Source organism: Entelurus aequoreus, linkage group LG05 (assembly GCF_033978785.1).
Source record: "Entelurus aequoreus isolate RoL-2023_Sb linkage group LG05, RoL_Eaeq_v1.1, whole genome shotgun sequence".
In the NCBI taxonomy this organism is placed as follows: domain Eukaryota; kingdom Metazoa; phylum Chordata; class Actinopteri; order Syngnathiformes; family Syngnathidae; genus Entelurus; species Entelurus aequoreus.
The window spans coordinates 71,557,810-71,571,342 of NC_084735.1; the positions used below are offsets into that span (position 1 = coordinate 71,557,810).

Genomic DNA, 13,533 nt, shown 5'->3' on the forward strand with positions numbered 1-13,533 from the left:
AGAAACAGCCAAGTGGATGTTTGATATAAACAGCCCAGTGATGGAATGGGGCGAAGAAGTTGACCCGGAAAGTCCCTAGTTTCCGATGTAGTATCCGATTTTGTAACAGTGGTGGAGCACTGTCAGTGTGTACGGGTTTTCTGCAATACCATTTGCAATAAAGTTTTGTTGTGTTGAAAACACACTTGCAAATTTGCAATACCCCACTTTGTTTGCACACGGATTCTGTGTAAAAGGAGAAGGTGAATAAATGCCAGTTCGACAGTAAGAACAGAGTAGGCAATTTAGCGAAATCTTGTTGTAAAAGAGGCTCCTCAAAAGTGACCCTGGTGACTGGTTAGGAATGGTCTGTCATCTAGATCAGGGGTGTCAAAACTTTTTTAATCTGAGGCCGCATTGGGCTAAAAAATTTTTTTGCCAAGCCTGAAAGCCGACTGCATGTAAAGTAACAATGTATATACACACTTATACAGTATATAGCCTATACATTTATATGTGACCATATATACATATTTTATTAATATATACGTGTGTGTGTGTGTGTGTGTGTGTGTGTGTGTGTGTGTGTGTGTGTGTGTGTGTGTGTGTGTGTGTGTGTGTGTGTGTGTGTGTGTGTGTGTGTGTGTGTGTGTGTGTGTGTGTGTGTGTGCGTGCGTGTATATATATATATGTATACACTGTATATATTTATACACACACACAATGTATATACAATATATATTTATAAATTCTTAGGTTAGTGTACTTATACAGATATTAAATATGTGTAATGTAATCAAATTAGCATCTAAAGAAATTTGATATAGAAATCACTACACTAACTTCAGTTGTTTTTTTATTTTTATTTCAACTATATGTGCTGTCTCAGTGTGATCTGTGATCATGTTTACATGTAATCTACGATTGCAATGTTTCAAGTCTGCATATTAATTTAATACCAAATTGAAGAGGGAAGTTTGCCAAACATGTAAAAATACTGTACAACCTGCGGTAAAGCGATATTTTTGAGGGTAATCGACAATTTGGTGTGTGTGCGCACACACACACACACTCACTCACAGACAAGCATACACAAATGAACACATTATGACTCTTTTGTCGGCCCACAGCATTTACCGTGAATTGATTAACGTGGACCCCGACTTAAACAAGTTGAAAAACTTATTCGGGTGTTACCATTTAGTGGTCAATTGTACGGACTATGTACTGTACTGTGCAATCTACTAATAAAAGTCTCAATCAATCAATCAAAAGCAGACACATTGTGACGTAACCACAATCATTTGTACCAAAATAACACTTCAGTGTGCATTGATTAAAGCAAGTTGTAACAGACTGAACAACAAGACATAACTTCCACCACTTCAACTTTAACAACCCCCCCCCCCCCACATCAGACCCTGACGACAATGCAATATGAAGTATAAATGATAAACTGTTGAATATTAAGAGTATGTGAAAGTTTGACTCCTCCCTTGTTTACCTCCCTGACAACCTCCTAAAAGTTTTGTAATCAATCAGATATATCAAGCAGCTAAAATGCCCCAAACATGGGGAAGTGTGGAGAGTGTTTTGCATATCACCCATCAAGCACTGTAATGGACATGTATATGTTTAATTTTAAATTATATACAGTATAGTGCTTGAACGTGTTTTATAATGTCCAAAGGATTCAATGAGCAGTAGGTGTGTTTTGACTTTATTTGTTGGTTATAGTTAGTTTATACCATGAGTGGGAAATGTTGTTTGGCTTGGGTCATATAAATTGAGGCTGTGCTCAAACTCCTTCCAAATGAAGTACATGGTCATAGAACATCAATTCTGTCTTTGCCCACAAGAGGGTGGCAAGATCACTCTGCTTCAATTCACAAGGCCTAAAGTTAGGCTAAAAACATGCCACGGGCCAATCTTCAGTGGGCCGCACTTGTCCCACGGCCTTAGTTTGGACACCCCTGATTTAGATGCTCTGTCTCTTTCTGGAGTACATGCCCTCGTTTTTCTTTGTTGACTTGTAGCCATGTTGTGCCGAGTAGCCAGGACAAAAAAGCGTGTACCACTTTTAACGTTTCTAGGGTAGCTTAAATTTGCCGTTCTATGGTCACCATGTTACTTGCATTTGGAATAGTTAGCTTACAAGCACTAAACAATCTTACCACTTTTTACTACCAAGTTTTGTTCGATTTCCGAATTGTTTTACTCCCAAACACTTGGATTTAAGTGGTTAGTTAAATTTCACAGTGCATTGCATGTGCAGTGAAGCGCCTGTTTTGTAATGAAAACATGGCGAGTTTGATTCCCGGATCCTTGAGCAATCAGTTATGTGATTTGAGTTATGGTGCAAGGAAGCTGGTTAGGTGACACAAAGTCAACATGTTGTAAATGTGGTAGTTTTTATATGACAAAAACAATTTTCTGACAAACGTACGGAAAAGGGCCAATATTAGAATGTCGCCTGTGAGAAAATACCCTTATGATTAAATCAAACACATACAGCAGTGTAAAAAGGCAGCACAATTATTCCACAGTAAGAGTCTCTGCCACTTTGAGACAACCAGCAGCGATTAAAAAATAAAATAGAAATAAAATTACAAGTTTGTGTCTGCACTCTATTAGTGCAACCTTTCCAAGCAGACCCCATTGGAGCATTTTGAGTTTCGGACCTGGACTTCTTTCATCAACTCGTGGAACCCTGCAGGACACAATCAAGCTTTAAATCATCTCATAAATGTCCTATCAACATGTTCCCACGGAGACTACTAACTATCTAGAACACTCGTGTTGCTTTTTTGTTCTTCCTCGTTGTTATTTTGATCATCTCCTGAGCTTTTCTCCTCGGTTCCTCCTGCTTCTGTGACTGCATCTTCACTCTTCTGGTCTTCTTCACTTGTGATGGCACAATTTGTTTGGCTGTTGTCAGATTTGCTATCCTCGACATGGTCTCCATTTCCATCTTTGAAAACTCCTTCTCCTCCTCCTTTGTCTCGCTCTGTTGTTTCACGGTCCGGTTGGCTAGCGTTTGTGTCTGTCTGCTCTGGGGCCACACCTACATCATCACCGCTGCTGGAGTTTCTGTGGCGACGAGATGGTGGGCGTCGCCTTAGGGAATGGCGTGCTCGATTCTGGGGGAGAGCCAACAAAAAAACTAGTGATTAATCGATCGTTTTGCCATCTATACCAACCATCTGACCGACCTTGTTGATGTTCGTCAGGAGGGATGCCTCCTGAGGAGCTTCAAATGAGGTCGGCCCCTCCTCCTCAGTCACCAGCAAACACGTGGAGGCGGGGCTGGAAGGGCTCAGCGTGGTTGAAGAGGTCCCCGACTTGGAACTTGGGGAGGGCGGCGGGGTGAAGGGTGGCAGCAGCCTGAAACCGGGGCTCTTGGGAGAGGGCAGCAGGGCTGATGGGGACAGAGCGAGGTTGGCCTAAGGGAGAAAAGGTGAGATGTCACATGTCACATGATGGCGGAGTAATGACGACGCAGCATGGACTTACCTGAAGCTTCTCAATCAGAGCTGAGTTTCTCTTGGCTTTTACAGGCGAGGTGACACCTCCAGGCCTCTGACAGATACAGTTCACAATTTTATTTGACATTGAATTTATTTTTAAACGTATCATTTCAGATTTTTGAATTCATTGAAAAGCACATACAGCTGTATTTCCAAGCCTACAAAAATCCAATAAAAATATTTTGTTTTACTTTGTAAAATAGCAAATACCATGAAATATCAACTATATATATTATTACTATAAATATATACAGTATGTATTTTTAAATACATAAAACAATTGTATTTATTTTATATATGCCTTGTGGTTAGAGTGTCCTCCCTGAGATCGGTAAGTCGTGAGTTCAAACCCCGGCCGAGTCATACCAAAGACTATAAAAATGGGACCCATTACCTCCCTGCTTGGCACTCAGCATCAAGGGTTGGAATTGGGGGTTAAATCACCAAAATTATTCCCGGGCGCGGCCACCGCTGCTGCTCACTGCTCCCCTCACCTCCCAGGGGTTGATCAAGGGTGATGGATCAAATGCAGAGAATAATTTCACCACACCTAGTGTGTGTGTGACAATCATTGGTACATTAACTTTTAACTTTGTAATATATATTTTCAGTATATATACAGTATATACTGTATTATATAATACAATTATATATAGATATATTATTAATGTGTATATGTATACACACTGTATGTTTATTACGTTTTACGTTTGTTACTTTATATCAAATCGGCACCGCAACCACATAATTTCCTCATTGTATGATAAATAGTCAATCCTCTCCTACAAAACCTTGAAACGACGCATTACATTTTTTGTGCAGATAAAGAAAAAAAAAATCACTTTTGTTTAAATTGCTTACCTCCTGTTCGTCGCCGTGAATGTTGGGCAGTGTCAAGGAGCGAGGAGGTCTACGTCGGACAGGCTTTTCCTGAAGCACAATGTGTCTTTGTTTAATATGTTAACTGACAGCTAATTAACTAACTCACTGTTTCTCTGACCACTGCATCGTGTGGAGCTGAGGAACCCTTGAACCTTCCGGCGAGTTCAGCCACCGAGGGCCGTGACGGAGCCTATTAAGACAAAAAGGAAAGCTGGAATGATTCAAGAGTGAGTAGTTCTTCTTTTTCTTCGAAAGGAAATGGATAAAACTGAGGACATTTTAAATAGCTTTACTTTATGAGTGACACACGCACGCGCACACACACACACACACACACACACACACACACACACACACACACACACACACACACACACACACACACACACACTCTTGTATTTCTTACCTTCTTGGGACCTCTGAAAAAGGCCTACCTCTTTACCACCCTTTCTAGATATATAAAGATTTGTATTTACAACATTAATAATATATACATACTATGCAAATTTAAAAGCTTGTTATGAAAAATGAGTTGGAATTTCACAAGAAAAAGGTCACAATTTCACAAGAAAAACTTAGAATTTTGGCAGTATTATAATAAAAGTTGTCATTTTACTCAACACAAGTCAAAATTTTACAAGAAAAACTGAACATTTGTGCAATATTATGATAAAAGTTGGAATTTTACTCAATAACAGTCACAATTGTATAAAAAAAACTTTTAACATTTTGGCAATATTATAATAATAATCGGAATTTTACTTGACAAAAGTCATTATTTTACTCAACAAATTTCACTATTTTACAAGAACAACAAAAAAGTTGGCAATATTGTGATAAAAGTCAGAATTGTATATGACAAATGTCACCATTTTGCATTAAAAACTAATAATTTTACGAGAAAATATTGTAATATTACAGAAACAGAATATGAGAAATTGTTCCCAATTTTCTAAGAAAAAAAGGCGACACATTGTGAGGAAAAAGACTGCTTTTAGTTATTTTAAAAATATGTTTTGTTTGTAATTGTTTTTTAATCTTCATTATTTACTTCAAGTTATTACAGTATGTCTCTATATATATATTTATTTATTTTTTTAAATTAATTTTGGACAGAGGGGGAGCATTTCGAATTTTTACACACACTTGTTGTTACATATGTTGGCTAGAGGGGGAGCACTTCAAATTTTTACACACACTTGCTATTTCATATGTTGACCAGAGGGGGAGGGCTTTTAAAACCGAAAAATCCCTCCTTTTTGGGACCGCCCTAATTTTGATAGATTTCACCACCAGGGGTGAAAATGAGACATTCTCTATTACAGTGGTTCTCAACCTTTTTTCAGTGATGTACCCCCTCTAAACATTTTTTTAATTCAAATACCGGTACCCCCTAATCAGAGCAAAGCATTTTTGGTTGAAGAAAAGAGATACAGAAGTAAAATACAGCACTATGTCATCAGTTTCTGATTTATTAAATTGTATAACAGTGCAAAATATTGCTCATTTGTTGTGGTCTATTTGGAAAAAAGGATATAAAAATAACTAAAAACTTGTTGAAAAATAAACAAGTGATTTAATTATAAATAAAGATTTCTACACATAGAAGTAATCATCAACTTAAAGTGCTCTCTTTGGGGATTGTAAAAGAGATCCATCTGGATTCATGAACTTAATTCTAAACATTTCTTCACAAAAAAAGAAATATTTAACATCAATATTTATGGAACATGTCCACAAAAAATCTAGCTGTCAACATTGAATATTGCATTGTTGCATTTCTTTTCACAGTTCTTTTTGACAGACATTTTAGTGAGGGTCAAACCATCATGGCATGGAGGAAACTCTGGGTTTATGGTAATGAATGGAATAGCCTACTTGATTTGATGTTCACTTTATGAACTTACATTCATATTTTGTTGAAGTATTATTCAATAAATATATTTATAAAGGATTTTTGAATTCACGTACCCCTTGGCATACCTTCAAGTACCCCCAGGGGTACGCGTACCCCCATTTGAGGACCACTGCTCTATTAGATGCAATGGTTTTCCGTATTGGCACCATGATTTATGTCCTAACTTGTTCACTCATATGGAAGGTACTTTTCCTTGTTGATGTCTCAAGAAGGGTAGAAATACAAGAACACACACACACACACACACACACACACACACACACACACACACACACACACACACACACACACACACACACACACACACACACACACACACACACACACACACACACACACACAGCTGCTGATGTGCGGCTGATCCATGAAGGTCTCACATTGCTCACATTCAACAGATAATGAAATCATAACACGGCCTGGAAGAGTGACACACACACACACACACACACGGTTCTATTTTAACTTAGTCCTCAATAGTGAGGTCAACAAGTCAATCAGAGAGTTTGTGTTAGTGAATTGCTTACTACCAACTTGTAAAATTACCGCAAAAAAAAAAGAAGCTCAACCGTTAAACCACTTCCTCTTTTTTTCTTTGAGCATCCGCTGTTCAAATCTAACTATCGCTGACATCTTACCACGCGATTCTTGATTATTTCTAAAACGTATTATTCCAAAACATTCTTTCTGAATAGTCAAAAGTGTCCCTCTATAATCACAATTAATAGACGCCCCCAAGTGGGAAAAGGAGGATTGCAGGGGAAGTTCAAAGTGTTGAAATGTGTCCACATGACTGTTTGTGACATTTGTGGCGCCCCCTGGAGGTTGTGGTCAAAATGCTTTGGAAGACATACTTGCACACATGTAATACAGATGTCCTCAAAGTTTGTCAAGCATTATACAGATGGAGATAAATAACAGCGCCACCACGTGGTGTATTTGTTAGAAGACTATTAGCACTGTATTGGGTGCATGTTTTGACACATGTTCACCTTTTTGTGTGCAGCGGTCCAGTTATCTCACATAAATACTGTAAATCTTAACGCTTTTGAAAAGTACTTAGCAATTCTTACCTGTGTTTCCTGCTCACGTCCTTCCTGCATATTTCCCTGGCGGCCAGAAGGTTCTTCACGAATGTAAATGCTGTATTATCTGCTGAAATAAATAAATACATCAAAAAGTCGTTGAGGAAATGTTCGCCAGACTCAAACTTAGTTCAAACAATCGTCTTTCAATTGCTCTGGCAAGCATGAGGATATGAACTGGTGTGTGTGTGTGTGTGTGTGTGTGTGTGTGTGTGTGTGTGTGTGTGTGTGTGTGTGTGTGTGTGAGTGTGTGTGTGTGTCACACTGAATGTTGCAGGAAGTCTCAAACCTTGCTATGTCGTCATCGCATCATAGCAACAATAATTCAGATAATAAAAATGTGCTCTGAAGTAGTAATAAATATTTGAAACAATATTTTTTTTTTCTTCATAATTTTGTGTTTTAATATTGAATTTTTAAATGATAAAAATAGATTTTGTTTGACATGATGGACCTGAGTACTGAACCATTGCGTGATAAATGAAATGTCACTTATTCTTCTTTCTTTTTTTTTTAGCAATATGTTAAAGTAAATGACACCTTTAACACCCAGGTTAAGAACGTTTAATATTGTTGTATCAGAAATATTCACTGTACGAATTGTCATATCAAGTCCAGCAAATAAGAAGGAGACTACTATAATAGATGTCGCTGTTCAAGTGAGTGGCAAAAAAACGTAATCGCGCGCACCCATAAAAACACCCCAAAAATTCATATTATTGACATTTGAAACACTGCAATATGCCAGTTATTAAAGACATGGTTTACACACTAAGAAACAATAACAGGTGTACAGTATGCAGTATTGTACCTACAAAATGTGCAGTTACACGTCTTGTCAAAGCATCTTCTTACAGGAAAATGTTGACTGAATTGACTTGTGAGACAGCGCCCTCTGCTGGATTCTTAGCTGCAGCACTGTAGATAGTGCCATCAAACCATTTTTCAATTTAAGTTACAATAAAAGACTAATTATTTAAAGCAGTGACTAAAAGACAAGAATAGGCAGGGAACCGGTGTATAGAAAGTGGAATTAAAACTGAGCAGGACAGTAGTTTCGCCCACTTGAGTACAACTTTGCTGAAACAAAAGACACACACACACACACACACACACACACACACACACACACACACACACACACACACACACACACACACACACACACACACACACACACACACACACACACACACGCACACACACCAAGAAGACAAGACATAAGGTAACATTAGTAAGAGTTTACCTCCATCCCGCCCGTCGTGTCTTGGCTGGTTTATGCAGAGTATGCGGGAGAGAGCCCGCGCAGGCCCGCAGGGTTTAAAAATAGAACACTACAGAGATACACTGCAGCTCATGTTCCATCACATGTTTGTCATTGCTCTACCGTCACCACGGCTCGTTATGTGGATGCCGGCGGGTTCATTCATCAATTAAAAACTTATTTACTTACTGACAACCACAAATCCTTTGATTGGATTTCTGCAATCCCAAATTTTCCTAAAACATCCAAAATAAAGTCTTTAAACAAAGTATTTTGCTTCGGTAATTGCACAATTCAATGAAACATGCACAGTTGAACATTGTTACTGGGAAAACACAAAAGGAAAATATTATTTGTACACAAATAGTCAAAACAATTAGCGAGTTCAGAAATTGTTGACTTAAATTCGGCATCTGTACATAGTTAGCTAGTTTGGAATACTCCATTATACCAATATTTTGAACTATTTGAATATACTTCAGTTAGCTGGTTTGAATTTCTTTACCCATCAATACTTTGAACACTACTTAATGTGGTCCGTTCAGAATATTTAATTATACCAATATATTAAACTACGGTATTTGAAGTAGTTTACCATACTTTAGTTGGTTACCATGAATTGATTAACGTGGACCCCGACTTAAACAAGTTGAAAAACTTATTCGGGTGTTACCATTTAGTGGTCAATTGTACGGAATATGTACTGTGCAATCTACTAATAAAAGTTTCAATCAATAAATCAATGGTTAATTTGAACTATTTACAAACATTGTTGCTCTACTGTAATTTAAACTCTTTTACAGTTTGGATTTCTTTACATCCCGACTACTTTACAGTTTGTTCAAATAGTTTAATATATCAGTATAATGAAATATTCTGAAGTAGTTTAATGTACTTAAATGAGCTAATATGAACTACTTAGATGCAAATATTTAACTCAATTTACAATATATGCTTGTTTGAATTTGTTGGTGTATCCATTTTTTAAACTATTTTACAACTCTTGACATGGGTATAAAATACTACAAGATACATGCCAATATTTTAAAACCCTGTTACGCTACTTTACACATGGACAGCTTACATTAAAAATGATATACTGTTAAACTACTTATACTCGATTACACTCTTTCATGTACAGTTACTGTAGCTATGTATAGTTAAATCTCTTACCTACCAATAATAACACTTAAAACTACTATAGCAAAGATTTAAACCAGTTTACACTTACTTATATAAATAATACATTTTAACTACTTTATAAACAAATGTCAGGGATTCTTGGAGACATTGAAGTCCACAAAGGAACAATTCAAGGCTTTTTTCAAGAGGCTGTAAACAATATTTGAAGAGGAACCCATAACCCTGAAAGATGTCTCCACCTTGATAGGAAATTGAGTCACTAACGCAAACTCTCGTTTCTCCTTTTTTTTCTTCCTTCACTTCCGCCGCTAAAACAGTGAATAATTTCCACTCGTGTCACTTACTGGGAGAATGTCAAGGATACAACAATTTTACAATACTGTCTTATTAGCAAAACAATCAAACTCAAAACCACAGATTTAAAGTTGTACTTGTTTTAATAATAAACACTTTAACTACTTTAATTTAAACACCTATAGTAAAATATACATTTTAAAGAAATCTTAGGCATCAGTTTTTCTTTACATACAATAAATACATACATTTTTTTGTAAATCAAGTTGATTTTAATTTCACATTCTGCTTTAGATGTGAGACATGCACACACAAACAAAACCTATGGTTTACTGTGTGTGTATATAAATACACCCTCTGCTGCCTGGCAACATCAAAACGGTGGGAACTAGATTCGGATGAGTAGTTGATATATTTTACTGGTCCGCTTGTGCTGGTGATAAAAAATAAAGACAGCCCAAAATAGCAAACAAAGTTCAAGTTTTCAGTCCATTCATCCAATGGAATGAATCAAAGCAATGCAGTGGAACCTCCAAAGTCAAACATAGCATTCTGGTGGTTGCTCAACACATGTAAAGTGAATGTATCTGATCCAGAGTCAAATAATAGCCATTATTAGACCGCACAGACAAACAATACGACATTTTTAACAGTAAAAAGTTAACTGTATAATTCAACTACATAAAGCGAACGTTAAAACTATTGGCCCTTAAAGATGCTTGTCAGACACGTAACTGTCCTGCTCATTTTGCACTTAGCAGCCAGACCCTTTCCTGTGTCGCAGTAAGCTCCATTTCCTGTTCTACGGTTATCGCCACTTTTTTCCTTTCCTGTCCTTCTGTGGTGGCATCAACCAAACCTGACAAAACATAATGACGGGTTTGTTTGACTTTTGAGGCATATATGTCTAGAAAATGTAAGTTAAACGCCTAATTGTACTTTTTTTTTTTTTTTGCTGTTCAACATTGGAGGTTCTGAGTTTGACTTGTATAGTTGTCTTAGTAAAGCCAGACTTTTCTTTTGTGTAAAAATGGCTGAAGTTTTCCAAAGAGCTAAAAAGAAAACGTGAGTCTTCAGTGATGTCACTTCTTCTTCTTGAAAATTTTATTGAAGGCGTGTCTTCTGCGTTCGCCCGACGACTCGCTCTCCTCGCACCCATTCTCCTCCTCCACGGGGCTCCACCTCGGGGGAGTGTGAATGCCCGTCCCGCCGCTCGACGAGCCCGGACAAGAGGAGAAAAGGGCGGGGCCGTCGGCGCTGTCGGGCGTGACGCAGAGGGAGCGGGTAGAGCAAGAGGAGGCGAGGAAGGCGGCAGAGGTGCCCCTCAGCTCCCCCAGGCTTGAGCTCTTCTCAAGGCTTCCTCCCACTCTAAATCTGGGGCTGTGACTCTGCAGGGGGTGGAGCCTAGGTGCAAGTAGGAGGGGCTTGGAGCCGTACATGCTCCTGGATTCATTGTGAGAGAGCGGGAGGGCGGAGTCAGAGTCTGAGCGGTCCATTATGTCTCTAAGGGCGAAAGGAGGGGAAGAACAAAAAGGCATTATCAACACTTTTGACATTTATGCAATGTAAACATGATGGTGAAAAAATGAGGTGAAAGCATCTACAGGGGAACCTTCAAAGTCAAACAATGTGAAATTCAACACAAATTATCTGGGGAGAAAAAATGCTTCCAATGTCAAACAGCAAAAATGTTTTTTTTTGTGCGGGGATACAACCACTGAAGGGTACTGAAAGTGGTTGTTTTTAAAGGGCTTTATAAATAAAGTTGGTATGGTACAGCAAAGATAAAGTGTGATGATAACCATAGAACCAGAAATGGAGTAATACAATTTTATCATACTAATGCTTTAATAAATACTTGTAATACTTCATTATATTATTACTTTGTGACACTAATAATTCCAGCATTACCTATAAAAGGCCACTGGGTGGCAGTATTGCTACTGCACCTTCCTGTCAGGTGTCCTCAAAATGTGAGTAGATTTTTTTTTATTTTGATTAAACTGTGGTCAACTTCTTTTTACACTTGTGTGACATTTTGGAAATTTCCCGTGGGATCAATGAAGTATCTATCTATCATTAAGGTTTGGTTACTTCAATCATTGCCTCTATAATTAATTATATCATTTTATAAAGTACACATTTTGACTCTGGAATGGAAACATATACTTGACATTATTTCCTTTAGGGAACGATAATTATTCTTTGTTTTGTTAGTTTTATTAGGAAACATACTCAGTCATCAAAACATCAGTTTGTTGGCATGTGTTTACCTCGAGGTTCTACTGTACGTGTTTAAACAGACTCCTTTATAATCCCTATTTCAATGAATTTAGTTATTCCTACTGCATCCTGTTAGCACACTAAACGCCATCATAGCTGACGTTTTTTCCAACAATGAAAAGAATAACAAGAGTAACTTTGGCAAAGGCCCGAGCAGTGCAAGGTACCCAGAGCTGCCGGATCGACAGCGCTGCCTCCGGCTCCCCACAGCGCCCCCTGCAAGCGAGGGGTCGTATGCTTCCAGAGAGTAAGAGGATTGAAGGAGTAGAGCAGAAAAGCAAGTGGTTCTCTCCATGTAGCACGATTTGGAGAGAGGATGACTCCGTGAAAAGACAGGGGGACGAGGAAGAGGAGCAGCAGCGCAGGCCGGAGAGATGGAGGGGTGAGAGAGGGTGGAGGAGAGAGAGATGGTGGGCACGGGGAGGAATTCCAGCTGGCCAATGGAGCGACTGCGTGTCTGCCGAGGGCCCGCGGTAGGGCAGGTAATTCGGCCCCTCGCATCTACCAACCTCTGCGAGCTGAACTTCACAGCTGGGTCTCCCATCCTTTGCTGCAGGGGCATCAGACTCTGAGCTGTGGAACACAAGTTTGTTTGTTTTTTAAAAGGACGCCCCCGAAAGACCAGGAAGGTACTAACAAGTTGGTAGTGAGAGCGTGGAGTGGAGGGAGGGGCCAACCTGAGAGTTTCCATGGCGAATGGTTGTCTGCGATGCCACTCAAAGGCCACAGGTCACTCACCCTTCGGTCCATCTGCCAGGCTGCATCTGGAGGCCAAGGAAAGACAGAAAAGGGGGCGAGGACAGTAAGCAGTTTTCAGTTGGTCGCTCCTTTTCCTCGCCACGCCTCTACTGGCTATTAACACTAGCAGGTACTATTTCTACTAGCGGGGGTCCAAGCGAATCAATCTGATACCATATGTATTTATGAATGGTTGATTTATATAGGCTAGTAAGGTAAAGTTTTGTACCTGACAAGTTTCGGCTACCTTGCTTCTGTAGCCTTCATCAGAGGTGTCACGTGATGATAGCGCGACGTCGTCTGTGACGTGTTATATGGATTTTTCCTTTTTACCTTACTAGCCTATATAAATCAACCATTTATAAATACACATCAGTAGGCTAAATTAACCTCTTCAACATGATACCATATGGGTGACATAAA

At 38.7% G+C, this 13,533-nt stretch overlaps 2 protein-coding genes across 5 annotated transcripts in view; both read right to left on the minus strand.

Annotated features, from left to right (window-relative positions):
- Positions 1-1,591: 1,591 nt before the first annotated feature.
- Positions 1,592-8,743, minus strand: dub (duboraya). 3 transcript variants are annotated; one of them, XM_062046495.1, is made up of 7 exons: positions 8,635-8,743; positions 7,377-7,455; positions 4,495-4,578; positions 4,368-4,436; positions 3,493-3,558; positions 3,192-3,422; positions 1,592-3,119 (listed from the first exon to the last, which is right to left on the minus strand). In XM_062046495.1, the coding sequence occupies exons 2-7, from the start codon at positions 7,404-7,406 to the stop codon at positions 2,757-2,759; spliced, it is 843 nt and encodes a 280-aa protein (XP_061902479.1). In that variant the 5' UTR covers positions 7,407-7,455; positions 8,635-8,743; the 3' UTR covers positions 1,592-2,756. The 3 variants fall into 3 exon arrangements, with proteins under 3 accessions (XP_061902479.1, XP_061902480.1, XP_061902478.1); XM_062046496.1 differs by having other exon boundaries at positions 7,377-7,458; positions 8,635-8,656; XM_062046494.1 differs by lacking the exon at positions 8,635-8,743 and having other exon boundaries at positions 7,377-7,561.
- Positions 8,744-11,166: 2,423 nt separating this feature from the next.
- LOC133650989 (stromal interaction molecule 1-like) overlaps positions 11,167-13,533 on the minus strand; it is a 34,812-nt gene continuing 32,445 nt past the window's right edge. For both annotated transcript variants that reach the window (XM_062048824.1, XM_062048823.1), the window contains exons 13-15: positions 13,050-13,136; positions 12,882-12,945; positions 11,167-11,592 (exon numbers count right to left, since the gene is read on the minus strand). In XM_062048824.1, the coding sequence (XP_061904808.1) occupies positions 11,172-11,592; positions 12,882-12,945; positions 13,050-13,136 (572 nt within the window). In that variant the 3' untranslated portion in view covers positions 11,167-11,171. The remainder of the gene's footprint in view (positions 11,593-12,881; positions 12,946-13,049; positions 13,137-13,533) is intronic.

What these genes read in the sequence shown, in the direction of transcription:
- dub (XM_062046495.1), bottom strand. Translation starts at nt 7,406, where the DNA reads ATGCAGGAAGGACGTGAGCAGGAAACACAG. An exon ending in ATGCAGTGGTCAGAGAAACA is followed by an intron (nt 4,437 to 4,494) that starts GTGAGTTAGTTA and finishes ATTGTGCTTCAG; the next exon opens with GAAAAGCCTGTCCGACGTAG. An exon ending in TTCACGGCGACGAACAGGAG is followed by an intron (nt 3,559 to 4,367) that starts GTAAGCAATTTA and finishes TGTATCTGTCAG; the next exon opens with AGGCCTGGAGGTGTCACCTC.